Source organism: Myotis lucifugus, unplaced genomic scaffold, assembly GCF_000147115.1.
Source record: "Myotis lucifugus unplaced genomic scaffold, Myoluc2.0 scaffold_38, whole genome shotgun sequence".
In the NCBI taxonomy this organism is placed as follows: Eukaryota; Metazoa; Chordata; class Mammalia; order Chiroptera; family Vespertilionidae; genus Myotis; species Myotis lucifugus.
In genome coordinates this window covers 2,077,500-2,099,275 of record NW_005871086.1, presented here as the reverse complement: position 1 = coordinate 2,099,275, position 21,776 = coordinate 2,077,500, and the positions used below count along the sequence as shown (strand labels likewise).

The 21,776-nt window shown below is 41.3% G+C and overlaps 1 protein-coding gene across 1 annotated transcript; it reads right to left on the bottom strand.

Annotated features, from left to right (window-relative positions):
* Window positions 1-12,585: 12,585 nt before the first annotated feature.
* On the bottom strand, window positions 12,586-13,545 carry LOC102426582 (olfactory receptor 4K2-like). Its single transcript, XM_006087527.1, has one exon. The coding sequence runs from the start codon at window positions 13,543-13,545 to the stop codon at window positions 12,586-12,588; it is 960 nt and encodes a 319-aa protein (XP_006087589.1).
* Between the last annotated feature and the right edge of the window lie 8,231 nt (window positions 13,546-21,776).

Genomic DNA, 21,776 nt, shown 5'->3' with positions numbered 1-21,776 from the left:
ACAGAGCAGGGCCTATCAGGGGGTTAGGGCGCCTTCCCCTGTCACGAACAGAGCAGAGTGGATAGGGAGGTTGTGGCCCCGCCCCCTGTCACACACAGAGCCACAGGGCAATCAGGGGGTTTGGTCACTGCCCCCTGTCACGCTGATCCTGGTGCTGGGAGGCCTCGCGGCTCCGCTGATCCCGGTGCTGGGAGGCATATTACCCTTTTACTATATAGGATAGAGGCTTGGTGCACGGGTGGGGGCCGGCTGGTTTGCCCTGAAGGGTGTCCTGGATCAGGGTGGGGGTCCCACTGGGATGCCTGGCCAGCCTGGATGAGGGGATGATGGCTGTTTGCAGCTGGTCACACCCCCTTCAGGGTGGGGGTCCCCACTGGGGTGCCTGGCCAGTCTGGGTGAGGGGCTGAGGGCCGTTTTCAGGCTGGCGGGTGAATGAAGCTCCCAACCTGTCCTTTTTTTCTTTTTTTTTTTTTTTATTCTGGGCCAGCTTTAGCTCTGAGGCTTGGCTCCAGCTCTGAGGCCTCGGCTGCTGAAAGCAGGTATCTGGTTTGTTTGGGTTCTATAATCGAAACACTGTTTCAACTCCAGCTCTGAGATCCCGGCTGGCTGAAAGCAGGTTTCTGGGGTTTTGTTTAGCTTCTATATTTGTAACAATGTTTCAAACTGCAAGCTCAGAGGCCGGCAGCCGAAGGTGGGGAACGTTGGCTTCCTCTGTCACTGAAGCAAGCAAGCCTCCTGTTAGCTTCAAGCTGCCTGGCTGCCGGCCGCCATCTTGGTTGGCAGTTAATTTGCATATCGCCCTGATTAGCCAATGGGAAGGGTAGCGGAGGTACGGCTAATTACCATGTTTCTCTATTATTAGATAGGATTTGTCCTGTCACCTTCCCAACCCATATGCACCCCTATGTTCATAGCAGTGCAATCTATAATAGCTAAGATTTGGAAACAGCCTAAGTGCCCATCAGCAGATGAATGGATTAAAAAGCCATGGTGCATCTATACAATGGGATACTAGGCAGCTGTTTTCAAGTTGGGTTGTTTATATTTCATTCTGATCAATAGCATATGATTGACTGATCAGAGTAAGGAATGTTGCTTTTTTTTCTATGTCAAAGAATTTTGTGTTCCACTTTAGCATCCTAACATACACATTGCTAGAATGTAGGCAAATAAATGTCATGGGTTCTATTATATAAAAAATTAGCATGTGCTCTAAAATAAGGTTTCATGCATTAGGAATGCATGATGGAAGATTATTTGGCTTTGGGTGGTGGGCACACATAGCAATATATAGATCAAATATCACAGAAATATGTACTGGAAACCTATATAATCTTATTAACCAATGTCACCCCAGTAAATTTTATTAAAATTATTTTTAAAAAGTAGGAATGCAATGTGGAAAATTAATCCCAGAGACAAAATCTAGTTGAAATAAACACCAACCTAAGAAAATTTTAGTAAAGGACTATCCTATTGATAAGGTCCTCTCCCTTCCTGCCTCATAATCTCTATTAGCATTCAGTCATCTGCACATTCTCTTTTATTTTTCAACTCGAGGCCCATTGCATGAAATTCGTGCACTCAGGAGAGGGGTTCCAGAGCCCTGCAATCAATCACCCCAATGAGGGAGGCCCTGCCCACCTGCTGCAGCCTGCCAGTTGGTAGCCTGGGCCTCCCTCTTTGGGGCAATTGTGGAGCCCCCAATTGATCGATTGCTTTGCCAGCTAGTGGCCTGGACCTCCCTCTGCAGGGGCCCTCAACCAATCACATCGCACCTGCCTTGGCTGGCCTGGTGCCAGTGGATGTCATAGCGTGGTCGTCCAGAAGGTCATCCGGATGGTCGTTCTGCTGTTTGGTTGTTCCATCAATTTGCATATTACACTTTTATTATTATAGATAGATTTCCATAGAGAAGAAGCCTAACACTGAGTCCCAACAGTTGACTGTTAAAGATAAACTTAGCAAACAATTTCAGGATGCTGAACATAATTTCATGATACTGTGTCTTCACCCCCAAGAGTCATTAGCCTAACTAAAACTGTCTGTAGTCATTGTGTTCTTCTCTTCCTCACTTGCTGTCTTTCTTTTTGATTGAGGATTCTTTGCAGTGTTATGCTTTGATTCTCTTCTCTTTATCTTTTCTTGTATCTGCTTTAGACTCTTTGGTTGTAGTCTCCATAAGTCTTGCAAAAAGAAAAAAAAACACTTATTGTTATAACAGTCGATTTTGAGCTGATAACAATGTCACTTCATTGCTTACAAAAATTCTACACTTTCACTTCCCACACACTCTAGAGTATTACTGTCAGAATTTAAGCAGATAAAACAGCATGTGCAAACGCCCCAACAGAATCAAGCCCAGCAAATTGGTAGAAAAGGAAAATCGGTGTTCCAAGGGGAGACAAATGCGAAAGGGGGCTGAGGAGGTAAGCAGAATCCTGATATTCGTGTCCTACTACACATTGTAATACGTTGTTGTATATTCCCCAATCACATTGGCATTCTTTTTCTGGGATCTAGAGAAATGAAGCATGTCACATTATAAGGTTTTAGTAATACATATTTGAGAATAATACATATATGATCTTCATCAACAGTGTAATGAGCAATGTCAAAATCAGAATACTTCACTCTTGGAGAGACAAGTGCTGAGCAGTATTTACTTCACCAGGGATGTCCAGGTTTTTTCTGTAATCCTTCCTGCTGCTCCCCCCACCCCAGGTATTCTCAGTCACCTTAATGTAAAGGCTTCCAGCAACTTCCATGTCATCCCCCAATAAAAATTCATCCACATGCCATCAGGGGAGCAAGCATCAATAAACCAATAAGGTCATTTTAGGGTATGGAAGGAGAAGGAATTCTGGGAAATAGCTTCAATGTGCAAGTTGATGGAAAAAGAAGAGAAAAGGCAAAAAGGGCTCCTATTCCCAGAAATTGCTGGGCTAACAGTAGCAAGTCAGCTCTCTAAGTTTCAGTATGCTGGTCAATTGAGCTAATTAAAGGTTATACAGGAGAGATTGGAAAGAGATAAGAACTGGGAGAACTTTTCTTCTGTAGCTCCAATATAAAGTGCAGCTACATGTTTAGAATATTTTATCAGCCATAGAAAAAATAAACAAGAAAAAACTTCCATCAAAGAAGAGTTTTTATCATAAATGGGTGCTGGATTTTATCTTTTTTTTTTTTTCTGAAAAGGCTGTAAAAAGTTCTCGAAATGGGAACTGGATAAAAGTTGGCCTGTTGCTTACAGCCTGCCCTCAGTTACTCAGTGCTTCCCCATTACCTCTGCAATATATATCTAGCATCCAACACTCTGGCCACTTTCAACACAATCTCTCTTTCCACTACCACTAATTTTACATCTTGTTCTCTAGAAAGAGAAAACGACATGAAACTCCTGAGTTCACTAGTATTTTTATCATTCTCTGCTTTTGTCTGTTCTGTTCCTGCCCTCTGGCATATTTCCCCCCAACTTGGCCTTTCCAGTCTCAGACTCAGCACTTTGAGAAGATTTCTTTGACTTCTGTAGGCACATTTGGACATGTGTTTTCCAAAGTCTTCATATTACTGCAAACTTACATCATGTTAATTATGATACATTTTATTAGCTTCTTCTTATTAGGTATAATCTCTTTAAGCATAGGTATAATATCTTATTATTGTGTTTATAAAGGACAGAGAAGTTCCTGATATGAAAAAAGGGGCAAAAAAAAAACACATTTCTTGGATTATCTTTACTGGGAGAGGAGAATTGGGAGCCATCTATTTGACAGAGGCAGAACATTCTACTTATGACAATTCATCTCTACTGACTAATGCTGAGCTACGTCAACAAGAGGCTGATCCTATCCGACTGCAATTAAAGATACACTTGGAAGAACAAGTATAGCTTTTCAATGTATAATGAAATGCAAACAATTAAAAGCAGATTTCTATTAAAGTGCAGTCAAGAAAAAGAATCAGGACACAGGAGGAGAAAGACATTAGAAAAAAGAAGTATAGCTAGAACTTCTAGTACTATGCTGTATAAGAGTGGTGAAAGCGGACATCCCTGTCTTATTCCTGGTCTTAAGGGAAACACTTTTAGTTTTTAGTTTTTGCCCATTGGATATGAGGTTGGCTGTAAGTTTTTCATATATAGCCTTTACTATGTTGAGGTATGATCTCTCTATTCCCACTTTGCTGGATTTTATAGAATGCTTTTTCTGCATTTACTGATATGATCATGTGGTATTTATCTTTCATTTTGTTTATGTGATGTATCACATTTATTGATTTGCAAATATTGTGCCAGCCTTGCATCCCTGGAATAAATCCCACTTGGTCATGTTGTATGATCTTTTTAATGTATTGCTGGATCTGATTTGCTAATATTTTTTGAGGATTTTAGTGTCTATGTTCATTGGGGATATTGACCTATAATTTTCTTTCTTTGTAATGTCTTTAACTGGTTTTGGTCTTAGGATATAATTGACCTTTTAAAAAGAGTTTGGAATTCTTCCCTCCTCTTGAAATTTTTGGAATAGTTTGAGGAGGATAGGTATTAGTTCTTTTTTTTTTTTTTTTGAGTATTTGGTAAAATTCACCCGTGAAGCCATCCAGTCCAGAATTTTTTTTTTTCTGAGAGTTTTTAAAATTATTATTACTGCTTCAATTACATTAGTTGTGATTGTTCTGGTCAGAGGGAGCTCTTACCTTTTTCTACAGCATGGATGGACCTGAAGGGTATTATGCTAAGCAAAATAAGCCAGACAGAGAAAGATAAATATCACATAAACTAACATGTGGAATCTAGTGAACAAAATAAACTGACAAACAAAATGGAACTGGTAGCATGGATGCATGGAACAGACTGGCCAGTACCCAAGGGGAAATAGGTGGGGGTGACAGGATAAAGAGGTGAAGGGATTAGCTAAAGAACATATATGCATATCCCATGGATATAGACAATAGTTTGGTGAAGGCCGGGGGTGGGGGTGAGGGAGAGGTGGGTGGCAGTAGGCAAAGGTATGGGAGGGGGGAGGGAGACACCTGTAATTGTGTCAACATTAGAAATTTTTTATTAAAAACAAATAAATAAATAAATGAAAAAAGAAGTATAACAGATTTTTATACTGCACTTTGGCTTAAATCTTCATACAGGAATAATTTTTAGGAATATCAACGTTCCCAGGTGTTCAATAAATGCTGCTTGTTAAGATTTAGCCGTCAAAGGTTGAAGGCAAGAGTGGATTATCTCAAAGTGGGAATTAGAGCTGGACAAGTTATAGGTATGGCAATGGAAAAGGTATATTAAGCATTTTAAGTTCTTTATTAAGGGTGACAAACACTTGAGGTAATACACATGAATAAAGTGGTCTGGCGGAAAAGAGGAGATGAGATATCTGGTACTCGCCTTATTGAAAAAGAGCTACAGCTTAGAATTGTGGCTCAATGTTGGAGGATTTATGGGGTTTTTTTTAGGTTTTTAAGAAAATCCATCAAACTATATTTCTAAAAATATTTTTATTGATTTCAGAGAGGAAGGGAGAGGAAGAGAAAGATAGAAACATCAATGATGAGAGATACTCATTGATTGGCTGCCTCCTGCATGCCCCCTATTGGGGACTGAGCCCACAATCTGGGCATGTGCCCTTGACCAGGAATTAAACCGTGAACTCCTAATTCATGGGTCTTCACTCAACCACTGAGCCACATTGGTTGGGGCAATCAAGTTTTATTTTTTTATGTGAAAACTCCCACTATTTTTTTAATTATTTTTATCCTATCCTATATAATAATCCTATCTAATAATAGAGAAACATGGTAATTAGCCATACCTCCGCTACCCTTCCCATTGGCTAATCAGGGCAATATGCAAATTAACTGCCAACCAAGATGGTGGCCAGCAGCTAGGCAGCTTGAAGCAAACAGGAGGCTTGCTTGCTTCAGTTATGGAGGAAGCCAACGTTCCCTGCCTGCCTTGCCGGCCTCTGAGCTTGCAGTTTAAGAAACAATGTTACAAATATAGAAGCTAAACAAAACCCCAGAAACCTGCTTTCAGCCAGCCAGTATCTCAGAGCTGGAGTTGAAACAGTGTTTCGATTATAGAACCCAAACAAACCAGATACCTGCTTTCAGCAGCCGAGGCCTCAGAGCTGGAGCCAAGCCTCAGAGCTAAAGCTGGCCCAGAATAAAAAAAAAAAAGAGGACAGGTTGGGAGCTTCAGTCACCCACCAGCCTGATAATGGCCCTCAGCCCCTCATGCAGACTGGCCAGGCACCCCAGTGGGGACCCCCACCCTAAAGGGGGTGTGACCAGCTGCAAACAGCCATCATCCCCTCATCCAGGCTGGCCAGGCACCCCAGCGGGACCCCCACCCTGATCCAGGACACCCTTCAGGGCAAACCAGCCTGCCCCCACTCGTGCACCAGGCCTCTATCCTATATAGTAAAAGGGTAATATGCCTCCCAACACCGGGATCAGCAGAGCCGCGAGGCCTCCTGAACCCAGGATCAGAGGAGTCGCGAGGCCTCCTGGCCCCTGGAGCAGCGTGACAGGGGGCAGTGCCCAAACCCCCTGATCGCCCTGCGGCTCTGTGTGTGACAGGGGGTGGGGCCACAACCTCCCTATCCGCCCTGCTCTGTTTGTGACAGGGGAAGGTGCCCCAACCCCCTGATCAGCCCTGCTCTGTGCCTGATAGGGGGGAGCTCCCCAACCCCTTGATCGCCCTGCGGCTCTGTTGTGTGACAGGGTTGCGGCGCCCCAACCCCCTTGTTCGGCCCCTGCTATGTGTTGTGACAGGGTGTGGTGCCCCAACCCCCCCCCCCCCACGGGCCCTGCTCTGTGTGTGACGGGGTAGAGCCATAACCTCCCCATCGCCCTGCCCTGAGTGTGACAGTGGCAGTGCCCCAACTCCCCTATCGGCCCTGCTCTGTGAGTGACAGGGGGAGCTCCTCAACCCCCTGATCGGCCCTGCTCTGTGTGTGACAGGGGGTGGCACCGCAACCTCCCCATTGACCCTGCCTTGAGTGTGACAGGGGGCGGTGCCCCAACCCCTCAATCGGCTCTACCTTGAGCGTGACTAGGGGTGGCATCGCAACCTCCTGATCCGCCCTGCTCTGTGCATGACAGGGGGCGGCGCCCCAACTCCCCAATCAGCCTGCTCTGAGCCCGACCAGGCGCTGCACCTAGTGATTGGGCCTGCCCTCTGCCACCCGGGAGCAGGCCTAAGCCAGCAGGTCATTATCTCCTGAGGGGTCCCAGACTGCGAGAGGGCACAGGCTGGGCTGAGAGACCCCCCTCACCCCCGAGTGCACAAGTTTTGTGCACCCGGCCTCTAGTCCTATCTAATAAAGAGAGAATATGCAAATTGACCATCAAGACCTCGCACAAGATGGCCGCCACAAAATGTCTGGCAGGGGAAGGCAGTTGTGGGCAACCAGGCCTGCAGGGGAGGGCAGTTGGGGGGAACCATGCCTGCAGGGGAGGGCAGCTGGAGGGGACCAGGCCTGCAGTGGAGGGGAGTTAGGGGCAACCAGGCCTGCAGGGGAGGGCAGTTAGGGGCAACCGGGCCTGCAAGGGAGGGCAGTTAGGGATGACCAGGCCGACAGGGGAGGGCAACTAGGGGCAATCAGGCCTGCAGGGGAGGGTAGTTGGGTGCAACCAGGCCTGCAGGGGAGGGCAGTTGGGGGTGACCAGGCCTGCAATGGAGAGCAATTGGGGACAATAGGCCTGGCAGGGGAGGGCAGTTGGGGGCAATCGGCCATCAGAGGAGCAGTTAAGCATCGATCAGGCTGGCAGGGGAGTGGTTACAGGGTGATCAGGCTGGCAGGCAGGAACACTTAGGGGCAATCTGGCAAGCAGGCAGGAGAGCAATTGGGAGCCAGAAATCCCGGATTGTGAGAGGGATGTCTGATTGCTGGTTTAGGCCCAAACCCTGTGGGATCAGTCAGACATCACCTGAGGGGTTCCAGATTGGAGAGGGTGCAGGCTGGGATGAGGGACACCCCCCCACCCCCAGTGTATGAATTTTGTGCATCAGGCCTCTAGTCTATACTAATAAAAGCCTAGGTGGTCCTCATACCCTCACGCATGATGTCGTCACAAGATGGCTGCCACAAAGATGGTTGCCACAAGATGGCTGCAACCAGATGGCCATGCGCACAGTGAAGGCAGGGCCCAGAGGATGCTCCGTGTGGTGAGGCCTGGGGGTCCCATGGCTCCGCACAGCACAGAGGAGGCCGGTCCTGGTTTCTCCGCCACCTCGTGCGGAGGAAGTGGGTCCCGGCGGAGGAGGCAGGTTGCAGCAGAGAAGGGCAGTTGTGGGCGATCAGGCCTGTAGGGGAGGGTAGTTGGGGGTGATTGGGCTGGCAGGGGAGCAGTTAGGCGTCAATCAGGCTGGCAGGGGAGTGGTTAGGGGGCAATCAGGCTGGCAGACAGAAGGGGTTAGGGGCAACCAGGCAGGCAGGCAGGTGAGCAGTTAGGAGCCAGCAGTCCCAGATTGGAGAGGTTGCAGACTGGACTAAGAGACACCTCCGACCCGTGCATGAATTTTGTGCACTGGGCCTCTAGTTTAATATAAGGATAATATGCAAATCAACTGAAAGGCAGGACCACCAGGGGGCAGACGCTCAATGCAGGAGCTGCCCCCTCATGGTCAGTGCGCTCCCACAGGGGAAGCACCGCTCAGCCAGAAGCGGGGCTCATGGTTGGAGAGTGCAGTGGCGGTGGCGGTGGCGGGAGCCTCTCTTGCCTCAGAGGCAGCCTCTCCCACCTCCAAGGCAGTGCCAGTGGGTGCGAGCCTAAGCTGGCAGTCGGACACCCCCTGAGGGCTCCCAGACTGCGAAAGGGGGCAAGCCGGGCTGAGGGACCCCCAACCCCCAGTGCATGAATATCACGCACTGGGCATCTAGTTTCTTTATAAACCTTTGAGGGAAATGAAAACATACTGGGAATGCAGGCAGTTGCAGCTTGCAGCCTATTGACCTGCAAAGCTGATAAATTAACCTGCTACAAACCACAAACCCAGTAAGTGATGCACAGCTGAATTCAGGTCAGGCAATCTGTCTTTCATGGGCTACTCCCCATTCTCACTCCAGGAGTTCTTAGTAGTGTGATCGCAAGTATGTGCACACACAGAAACACACACACACACACACACACACAAATGTACCACAGACCTCAGTGAAGCCCAAAGTTTTCTCATTAGAATAATAGTTCAAAACCATGAAATAAAATATGTAAGAGCTCAAAGAAAACCAATTATATTGAAATATATTTTTCAAAATGAGCAATGAGGACATAGGAATGGGTTTTACGACTGAGAAGTGCCCAGATAGGGACTAGATGTTAATCCTAGAACTTCAGAAATATTTTAGCCAGATGTAATGTCTGATGCTATAATTTTATGATTCCATTTTTAACAATTTCCTAGACAATACTTTCACCATGTCTTTAAATAATAGTTTTTTTATATTTTCATATATCTAAACAGTATTTCTGCCTTTAGTTAAATGTATTTACTAATGTGCTGTATATAAAATGAAGAGATAATTGTCATTATTCATTTTCCATTTGATACTTTTAATAAATCCAGTTGTAAGAATGTAAAGCATTTTATTACTATATTTTGAATAGGCAAAAGACACAAAATATGTGAATAACATTTTATCACTTTTTAATTATGTACTTTTATTTTAAAATGTTCTTGTAACAAAACAAAATAATGGCCTATTAAACATTGTATATTTATTATTTTTTTTCTTTCACACACTCTTGAAATATACTTCAACTTAAAATGAATAAGAAACCCCCAAAATATAATACTTCTTTTGAAAAACACAAGCATATGAAAGACAACATTAACTATAGAAATACACAAAAAATTAATAATTGGCAGAAATTCAATATTTCAACATTAGTTAATAGTAAATACATTGACACATCCTATTGTAGTTTTAAAACCATGCCCTTTAAGTTCAAGTAAGCACATCTATTTCCATTTCAGTAACCCTATGATTTTTTACATAAAATTTAACACAATTACAATATTATTAATATTTATTCAGCCTTTAATGAGTGCCAAGTTCTGCTATTTTGTTACATGTATTTTGGCTTAATTTTCACAAAATCTCTAATGGTTAAATACTATGTGCACAGTTCATAGATTAAGAAACTGGGTCTTGGGAACATTAAAAATACTTGCTCAAGGTTGCACAATGAGAAAGTGTAGCACTGGAATGCAACCTACAGCAGATTGATCCTATCTAATTGCTAAAACTGTGTCCTTAAAGACAGAGGAACAATCTTGTACTTTAATGACACCCCAGAACTTAGCAAGGGCTTAAACAAAGAACGTGCTCAAGAAATCATTATTGAACTAAAAATTGAAATTTTAGAAGTGAGGTGTATAATTAAAACAAAGCTGATAATTTTTGCTGAATAATGGGAATGTGGCAAAAGTCCATTTCTAACTTACCTTTTTGCATTCATCTGACTGACTTTGAAGCAAGAAGGAATAGCTTATGATTTGATTAAAAATGAACTAGTATTTCAAATTTCAAATGTGGTTTTATATGTAACTCCAACATTACATTTCTGCATAAACTTCTGCATATTATTTATCCTCAGATATTAAATATTTGGCTTGGAGGTTATTTGACCTAAAACACATAGAGACCTTAAAGGTTGAAGAAAAATGTAAGAAACTATGAATGCCATTTCTGATTTTGCAAGAGAGAGGCTTGTGTTTTCCTCAAAGTACTTACAAAGTGTCTGAATCCATGAGGACAGGCTGTTTCCTGCATTCTTTTCATATACTTCAGTCAATTCAAGAAGATACAACCTATCAGTGTTGTTATTCATAGAAATCTCAAAGTTTCAGGCAATTTAATATAGTCCCACACCTCCATGCTAGCAATGGAAAACTGAAAAGTGTTCTATTTATTTTTCTGCCATATGTCTTAACAAGCTACAGTCTTAAAGACATGCTAAAACTAAAGTATCAAATGTTCTGTGCTTGTGGATTGGCCTGAGTGCAATTATTCTTCAAAGGCATACTACTTAAAAATCAGATGCATTTTGTGTCAAAGTCCATGGGGATGGGAAGGGAAAAGCTAATGATATTTTTAGAATCCATTCTGTCCACTTTATATAAAATAGTTACATCAAATAATTAATCCACTTTTATTATCCTTCTATTAGCTATTAAAAGGGGACAATGAGGTAAAGAGAATCTTCCAGAATAACACAATTAGGAAATGGCAGATCCAAGATTTAATTCTGAGGTCCATGTATGTTTGGAGCATTGATCTTTGCCCCTTACAGTGATTCAGCTTGAGCTAGCTCTATAAAATCTCAGGACTTCAGGTTCTTTAGCTGTTAGGGAAATGGGTTGGTCAACTGATTTCCAAACACTGTCTTATAATAAAAATGTATTTAACATATTAATAAACCAAGTTGGGGAGAATTCTACTCTATATTTGTTAAATTATTTTCTTCCTTGCCCTAACTGGTTTGGCTCAGTGGATAGAGCATCGGCCTGTGGAATCAAAGGTCCCAGGTTCGATTCTGGTCAAGAGCATGTACATTGGTTGCGGACACATACCCAGTAGGGAGTGTGCAGGAGGCAGCTGATCGATGTTTCTCTCTCATTGATGTTTCTAACTCTCTATCCCTCTCCCTTCCTCTCTGTAAAAAATCAATAAAATATATTTTTTTAAAAATTATTTTCTTCCACAGGTTATGTTATATTGAAAATAAGACCCAAAACTCATACTAAGACTAATAATACTTTTGAATATTTTATTTGAGATGAAAATGTCACAAATTTAACAGTTAATAATTTTCCAAATGTTTTATCTTAGAATTAAATGAATTCATCATATCTATGATATTCAGCCAGGTTTTAATGGCTTAAACTTTTAAAAGTTTGATTAATTATTTGCTATATCAATTATCAAGTGTGATAATTATATGCCTATTAAGAAACCATATTGTTAAATTTCAGGTCCTACAAACTGTTCTCTTTTGTTCAAAGTTGACTCAGAACTCAAACAATTAGACCCATTAAATCAAGATTGTTCAACAATATTCAAAATAATCTGTTTATGATGTCAATTTTTTTCATGAAAATATTCTACTGCTATGGAAAAAAACAACAACTTATTATGCCCAAAACTCTAAGTTAAAGCTCTACATGTGGATACCATCAGAGTACCATAAGGTTATGCAGCTGAGTGATATGTTCTGAGTTAGAATACTAGTGAAGAATATTTTATCTCAGCCTTCTCTAAGTAGTCTTAATCTAAGTATGTTTATAGGGTTCGATCTATAAAATCTGAATTCATGTTCACAAATTTGATGTGCACATTTTTCTACGGGAAAAATAGATTTTTGACAGATTTTTAAATGGATTCATAATCTTAAAAAGATTGTAAACACTACACTGACTTTGAAGCAAGACATTTTATATTTTCAACCTTGGCTTTTTATTTTCATGAATTTAAACTAAATAACTTAAAAGGCAGCTACTGAGTTTAATTTTTCTATTGCACTAAGGACAGAACTCAGGATACGAAATCTCAGACAGGAGGTCTCTGTTCACTGCACTGGATATCTGGGGGTCCTTTTCCCAAGATATAAATATTGATTACTTAGTTTCTTCATCACAGCTGTTTTCACTTCCTGATTTCTCAGAGTATAGATAAGTGGATTCAAAAAAGGGGTGAAGATGGTATAGAAAACAGAGAGAACTTTGTCCACTAGGAAGTTTGTGAAAGGCCACACATAGATGAAGATGCAGGGCCCAAAGAACATTAACACAACAATGAAATGTGCAGTGCAGGTGGAAAAAGCCTTAGATGATCCTATGGAAGAGTGGTCCTTGATAGTAACAAGAACAATAATGTATGAGGTGAGCAAAAGCAGAAAACTTATAAGAGCAATCACACCACTGGTTGAGATCATGAAAACCCCAAGGACATATATATCTATACAAGACAGCTGGATGACCAAAGGAAGGTCACAGAAGAAACTATCTATAACATTGGGGCCACAGAAGGGTAAATAGAGAATAAAAGCTAACTGGCTCATTGTATGCAGGAAGCCCACCATCCAGGAAGTTACCACAAGCCCAACACATACTCTTTGGCTTATAATAGTTGAATAATGGAGAGGTTTGCATATGGCAATGTACCTGTCAAAAGACATGGAGATCAGCAGCACAATCTCAGTCCCAGTGAAGAGGTGCAATAAGAAGATCTGAGAAATGCAACCCTCAAAGGAGATGGTCTTGCGTTGAGCAAAGAAGTCCATGATCATCTTCGGAGTGGCAAAAGAGGACAGGCACATGTCAATGAGAGACAAATTGCTGAGTAGGAAGTACATGGGGGAGTGAAGGTGTGGGGTGGACAGGATCGTGAACAAAATCAGGCAGTTACCCAACATGGTCATTAAATAGAAAATGAAAAATATCACATTGAAGAAAATCTGGAGCTCCGGAGAATCAGTAAGTCCAAGTAACACAAATTCAGACACTCTGGAATGGTTGAACCCCTCCATTGATCTACAGACTTTGCTCTAAAATGACAAAATGGAACAGAATGATAGAGCTAGAAAATGTGACACTTCCATAAGTACATAATAAGGAGTTATGATATTAGTTAATACTTTACTAGAGTATTGATTATTGCCTAAAATCCAACTAATAACTATCTCAGTAACAATTTTTTCTTTTTGGAATCACTTAACAATTGCTATGAGATATCAATTCAAATTGACAACTTCTTGGTTTTGACTAGCATTAGTACATGTTGGTTTATATTCATCACATACCCACACTATAATTTCCTGTTCTGAATGTTACATAATCAATATTTATAGAGGACGATTACACTGAGTTAGTGTGCTCTACTTAATAAATCAGATAAATAAAAAAGTTAAATAAAGGTGGAAATCGCAACAGTTTCTGTTAAACCAAAAGAAAAAAGCAGTTATATTGAATCCATTATTGTTGAGCACTGGATTTAAATAACAGTTTAACATGATTTCAGAGGACTCACTTAGTTTACGAGGGTGATAAATGATTTTTCATTTAAGTGAATTCCCAATCTTTTCAGCTACAGAAAAATCCAGTTTCATTCTCATTTCACTTGCCTACTTTCAAAGTGTTTTGTCAGTATTGATAAGTACTATTTTTATCTATTAATATTTAAATGATAAATTAATTTCTAATTCCATAAAACTACTGATGACCAAATGGTATATACATAACATATGAGAGTTATTCTCAACCTTGTTACTTCATAATCTCATAGAAACATTTAAAAAAAGAAGAAATCCCTCTTTCAATTTTCCTCATGCTGCTCAAATACATTTATTTTTATTGATTAAGGAAAAAAAGGTTTTAGGACTGGGCCAGGAAATGTATAAGATGAGTGTTGGGTATCTTGTAGTACCAGAATATAAGATGCTAAAAACAAAACAAAGCAAACAAAAAACCCACATTGATGGCAGCATGTCAAAGTGACACCAGAGCCAACTGAAAGAGGACTCATTTCAAAATTGACTTTTCAATTTAGAGCACATTTCAAGTTCTGCAAATATGTCCTATGACACTTTTCATCTAGGTGACCTCCCTTTTTCCCATTTGGAAAAATATATGGTTTCACCCTCATATACTTTACATATTCAAATTGTTCTATCAATATTGATAAATATTTTTTTAATTTGTCAGAGAACAATATTCCAGAAATCTTAAAACTGAACTGTGGCAAAAGGGCTAACGGTTAAAGTATTCTTGACTTGCTCTGTGATCTTGATCATTCCTCAGTAGCCTCTCAGAGACTTGCTTCTTTGTCTGTGAGAATTAAGTTAGATAGTTTATATAAAGCAGTAAAAATATTTTCTGGGTAAGATTCATGATCCAGGTTTCCCAATGCAAATTTAAGAATACTGTTCCAAAATAATCAGTTTAACTTATTATATTAATACTAGTAGTAATAATTGCAGTAAAAATATTCTAAGTTTCAATTCATAAATTAGAAACAGATATATGCTTCCAAAACAACTTCATCTTTTAAAAGTTAAATTACTTATTTTCATATGAAAATTATATGAGTACCTTAATATATTAAATGCACTGAAAATTCTTAGCCTTATATATTTAAATATTTCTCCTACTTTCCTGACTTAATAACGTAGTTATTAATGAGAGCATGGAAACTCTTACTATATCCAGTTTACATACATAATCGATGTATTATGTATTCATTAAGAGTTGTCAGGTTTTTACCTCCTTTCATTTCAGAAGGGTACCTCCAGTACCTATTTAGTGGAATCATTCATCCTTATAGACAAGTTATATATATATATATTTTTTTTCTTTACTACTCCTCTATTATTTTTGCTTTATATAATTATAAATGAATATTTTTTGCTAACTGAGGAACACAAACTAAAATTGCTTCTCAAGATCCTTAATATTATTTCCAGCTGTTAACCTACCAGCTACTCATCAGGGATCAAAAACTCCACATCCTGCAAGATTCACAAGCCTACTGAAATCACCATGGTCCTTAGTAAGCATCAGAAGTGTGGAATGTGGATATATATTTTCTCTAGTCTTGGTATGAAAGCCACTCGAAGACAGCAACATTTAGGAGATCAGGGATTAGACACAACGATCTATTTGCAGTGGGAGTTATTAAAATGTTTAGCAACTTTCCCCAAAGTTGCAAGAAGAACTGTGAGGAGTGTCTTTGCTATTGAAAGTGAAGATGCATATTCATGTTGAGATAGTGTGATTACAGAAACAGCACAACTGGCACTGGCCTAGGAGGAGAGCTTTGCAAAGCCATTTAAGAAGTATTTAAGGAGCAAAAAATTGCTCCTTTGAATATGGAAATATTGCTACCTTTCTGCCCCAGTATTCTATGTCCCAAAGTTGGAAAATTACTCTTTTTATGGTAAGGACATTAAAAATTAGTACAGGCTAAAAGGTATGATAGCTGCTGCCACAGGTGGCTAAAATCTGAGGAAGAGGTAGGGCAAGTTGGAAAGCACAAAGTAACTGGAAGAAGTGAAACAGTTACTATGCAAGTACCCTAGAGGGATGATGTAAGAATTAAACTATACAAATAAATGTAAAGCATTCAGCACTATACCTGGCACAGAGGAATTGCTGGATAAAATATGTTAGAAGGAAGAGTGGAGATTATTATAATTATTTACATTATTTTTTGAAATGTCCATGAAACATAATCCAGGAAAATACTAGATGTGGATTCTCAACTTAAAATCATAACTGATAATCTTGCCATGTTTACCTGAAGGCCAATCATTTATCTGTGACTTGCTCTCCAAACCCAACTTTCTTCCCAAATAGCTCAGTGATTTGAACTCTCCACAACTACCATACCTACTCTACATTCCCCACAGGACTAGCAAACCAGCCCAACAAAGTCTTCCCAGCTGATCACATTCCTTTATGACTCTGAAATAAGAAAACAAGTGACTAAGTCTTTAAGATCTTTAAATGTTTTCATCTGTTAAAGAGAGAGAAAAGAAATGACTAAAAAGACCCCCAAAAAGAAAGAAAAATAAAAAAAGCCAACCAACAGACACAAAGATTTGGTAAATTCTAAAGTATTTGCCCTGGTTTAAAACAAAAGGTAAGTGTATATCATTATTACTGGAGTTATCATGAAAAAGGCAAGAAAATTAACAGAAAAATAATAAAAATAAAAGATAATTTAGAAAAACAAACAATCCAATTAAAAAATGGGCAAAGGAAATAGACACTTCTCCAGAGAAGATATACAGAAGGCCAGGAGGCATATGAAAGAGTGCTCAAAGTTACTAATCATCCAAGAGATGCAAATTAAAATGACCATGAGGTATTACCTCACATCTGTCAGAATAGCTACAATCAATAAGTCAACAAACAACAAGTGCTGATGAGGATGTAAAGAAAAGGGAACCCTAGTACTCTGGTGGTGGGAATGCAGACTGGTGCAGTCACTGTGGAAAACATTATGGAGTTTCCTCAAAAAAATAAAAAATTGAACTGCCGTTTGACCCAGTGATCCCACTTCTAGGATTAAATTCTAAGAATCCCAAAACACCAATCAGAAAGAATATATGCACCTTTATATTCATAGCAGCATTATTTACAACTAGTGGCCCGCTGCACAAAATTCGTGCACATTAAAAGGGAATTATAAATATTTTAATATTGCTATTTGCCCTTTCTCTATAATACAAATGTCAGAGATGAAAGAAAATTAGTAAAATGTATATGAAAATCTCCCTCCTGTCAGAGTCTGGGGTGTGCTGCGGGACCCAGAGTCAAGTCCCTGCCCATCCGCGCATGCCTTGAGAGCGCACAAGACCCAGACCCAGCCGGCCCCACCCCCATCAAGCCCCGCAGGGTGGGGGGCTCAGGTCACCCAGCCTGGCGCCAGGTGGGGGGTGCAGTGTCAGGTGCCCCGTCAAGTCCCACCAGGTGGGGGGTGCAGCCTTAGGTCCCCCAGCCCGGTGCTAGGCAGGGGATGCGGCTTCAGGTCCCCCGGTGTAGCCTCAGGTCCCCTGGCCCTGGCACCTGGGTGGATGGCACAGCCTTCAGTCCCCCGGCCTGGCCTCAGGTCCTTCGGCCCTGGTGCTAAGGCGGGGGCCACAGCCTCAGATCCCCCGGCCCCCGTGTGAGGGCGGGAGGGCACAAGGGCATGATGACCATTTGCATATTAGCTCTTTATTATATAGGATGGCTAAGATCTGAAAACAGCCCAAGTGCCCATCAGTAGATTAATGGATAAAAAAAGCTGTAGCACATTTACACCATGGAATACTATGCAGCAGTAAAAAAGAAGGATCTCTTACCTTTTGAGAGACCTGGAGAATATTATGCTAAGTGGAATAAGCCAGTCAGAGAAAGACAAGTATCACATGATCTCACTTATATGTGGAAGCTAATGAACAAAATAAACTTACCAACAAAAGAGGTCCAGAGGCATGGAAGCATGGCAGAGACTGACAAATCTCAGAGAAAAGGTGAGGTGGGGGAAATAGATTAAATAAAGAACTTATATGTGTGTGTGCATGGCCCATGGACATGGACAATGGTATGGTGGGGGCCTGGGGTGGAAGGGGCTAGGTGGAGGGAGGTGGTGGGGGAATAGAGGGGACATCTGTAGTACTCTCAACAATAAAGATAAATATAAATTTTTTAAAAGAGCATGAAGGACTTCTGGGGCATTATGAAATGGTTCTGTAATTGGTTGTGGTAGTGGTTACATGAATTTATACATGTGCTAAAATTCATAGAACTGCATACCAAAAGAAACCAAAATCAATTTTACTTTAAGATGATTTATAAAGTAGAATTTTAAAAAGCAAAATCAAGTAATTCAGTACAGTGGCCAGTTACAAAATAAGCAAATAAAACCAATAGCTTCTTAAAAATCAACTAAAGGCCCGGTGCACAAAAATTTGTGCACTCGGGGGGCGTCCCTCAGCCCGACCTGTGACCTCTCACAGTCTGGGACCCCTCGGGGGATGACCATCTGCTGGCTGAGGCCTGCTCCCCAGGGGATTGGGCCTAAGCTGGCAATCAGACATCTCTCTGGCAGCCCAGCAGCCCTCGGGGGATGTCCACTTGCCAGCAGGGAGCAGACCTAAGCTGCAGTTGGACATCCTTAGTGCTGCTGAGGAGGCAGGAGAGGCTCCCACCACCACTGCTGTACTGGTAGCCATCAGTCTGGCTTGTGGCTGAGCAGAGCTCCTCCATATGGGAGCGCACTGACCACCAGAGGGCAGCTCCTGCATTGAGCGTCTGCCCCCTGGTGGTCAGTGTGTGTCATAGTGACCAGTCATTCCCAGTCTTTCTGCTGTTAGGGTCAGTTTGCATATTACCCTTTTACTATATAGGATAGAGGCCTGGTGCATGAGTAGGGGCCAGCTGGTTTGCCCTGAAGGGTGTTCCAGATCAGGGTGGGGGTCCCCACTGGGGTGCCTGTCCAGCCTGGATGAGGGGCTGAGGGCTGTTTGCAGCTGGTCACACCCCCTTCATGGTGGGGGTCCCCACTGGGGTGCCTGGCTAGCCTGGATGAGGGGCTGATGGCTGTTTTCAGGCTGCCCGCACCCCCTTCAGGGTTGGGGTCCCCACTGGGGTGCCTGTCCAGCCTGGATGAGGGGCTGAGGGCTGTTTGCAGCTGGTCACACCCCCTTCATGGTGGGGGTCCCCACTGGGGTGCCTGGCTAGCCTGGATGAGGGGCTGATGGCTGCTTTCAGGCTGCCCACACCCCCTTCAGGGTGGCGGTCTCCACTGGGGTGCCTGGCCAGCCTGGGTGAGGGGCTGAGGGCTGTTTTCAGGCAGGCCAAGCCTGCAACTGAAGCTCCCAGTCTCTCCTTTTTGCTTTTTTTTTTTTTATTCTGGGATTTATTTACCTTCTGTAACTGAAACTTTGTTGCAGCTCCAGCTCCGATGCTGGGCTGTCTGAAAGCAGGTCTCTGGGGTTTGTTTCGCTTCTATAATTGAAACATAGTTGCATTTCCGAGCTGTTGCTTTCAGGCTCAGAGCCTGGCGCAGCAGGTGGGGAACCTTGGCTTCCTCCATTGCCGGGGCAACCAAGCCTCATGTTTGCTTCAGCTGCATGGCTGCCGGCTGCCATTTTGGTTGGCAGTCAATTTGCATATCGCCCTGATTAGCCAATGGGAAGCGTAGCGGAGGTATGGTTAATTACCATGTTTGTCTATTATTAGATAGGATTACCTGTTAAAGTATATAATAAAACACAGCCTATTCAGATGAACATTAAGATATACAAATAGGAATAATATGAATCAGAAATATGTTGTATTTGTGTGACAACAAACTATATTACTTTATAAAAAAATAAAACAACTGGAATAAATTGAAACATATACTGTGTTATTGCATGGAAAAAATCAATAACATTCAATACATAAAGTCCTATAAACTCTATGTAAGTTTTTTGATTTAACAAAATAATTTTCAAAATATTTCTAGAAGAAAGTCAGATGTGAGTAGTAAAGAATTGGAAATAATATTTCTAATATGCAAAAGTATTATAAAGCCATAATATTTAAATGACTCATGAGAAGCATGTGACACAATGAAAAAATTAATGTAAGGGACCTGAGAGTACTGAAAAATAGACATAGATGCAAAAATATGTAAGAATTTATAATATTACTAGTGGCCTGGTGCACGGATTCATGCACATTGAAAGGAAATTAATTAGAAGAAATACCGCTATCCACCCTTTCTCTGTAATAGAAGTGTCAGAGAGGAAAGAAAATTTAGTCAAATGTATATGAAAATAATATATAAATTGATTAATAACTAAACAACATGATATAACAACAACAAAGACATGATATAAAAACAACAAAGACATTATATAAAAACAACATTGATAAAAAACAATGACTGATAAACTGCTTAAACTTATTCTAATATCTCCCTGTATACCACATTAAGAGTAAAAACACTTTCAGAGCGCTTGACTAATTTCCCTTGTGATAAAGTATTTACAAGTTTAACTTTAACATCACATGCTCTTCGAACTTGAGAGAAAGCAACATATAACTGACCATGTCCGAAAATGGGTTCAGGTAGGAATATTCCTACTCTGTCTAGAATTTGTCCTTGTGATTTATTAATAGTCATTGCAAATGCTGGCATCACGGGAAACTGTCTTCAAATTAATTTAAATGGGAGGCTGCGGGAAGCTACCACTTGCCAATACTGTCAGTGCACCAAGGAATGTGAAAGGCCAATGGACCCTGGGCGTTGGCAGAGCTGATGCTAAGCACTGAATGTTGAGATAGTGGTGGCTCAAGGCAGTTTCCTAACCTGATAATCCTTTTACTGTTTACCAAACTTTACTTTTGATATGCCTGTATGCATTACTAAAGGGCAAATGTGTATTCCAGTAAATAAAAAGCGGACCAGCCAGAGGTCAGTGTGTCTCTTCAAGAAAGAGGTCTCACCTGGCCCCCCATGCCTTCTAAATTCATATTTCTTGTATAGTATTTTCATTTGTGCATCAGCCCCTCCTTCAGATCCTGAACCCCACCATGCAGGTTGTGGCAGGAGGCCAGTGTCAGACAGGGACAAATAAATTCTTGGAATTAGAACAACCTCTCCTTCTTCAGATCCTCTGAATACTTCAGCTTTGATTATGTTAGGTCACAATCTTTTGATAATAAATCTAGTACCATTACAAAGATCCCATTTACTATTAAGATTTCTCAGTAGCATGATGATTGCACCTACTTTCAATTTTAATTTATGACACAGCATTCCTGAAGGAGTAATACTATTAAAATATTCATGGGAAAATTTCCCTTTTCGGCATCATCCGTTGAATCGATGGAATCATCATTCAAATAGGTGTGAAAATCTCCATCGATTTTTAAATTGCCAGTGTCCATCATATGTACCGGCTGGCCGGTCGGCCGGTCGGCTGGTCGGACAGACATACAGTCAGTCACTTAGCCTTTTATATAGATAGATAATGTTTACAGTATTATAACCTTCATTGGCAAAAGAGATTTTTCAGATAAAATTAAGGCTGCTGATAAACTAAACTTAGAGTAGGGAGATCATCCAGCATTATCCTGGTGACTCAATATAAACACAAGAGTCCTTAAAAGTGAAAGAGGGATTTTGTAGATATCAATGAAATAATTCTAAAATTTATAAGGGAAGACAATAATCTTGGAAAAGCCAGCCCAGTACTAAAAAAGCACAAAGTGGCAGGACTCA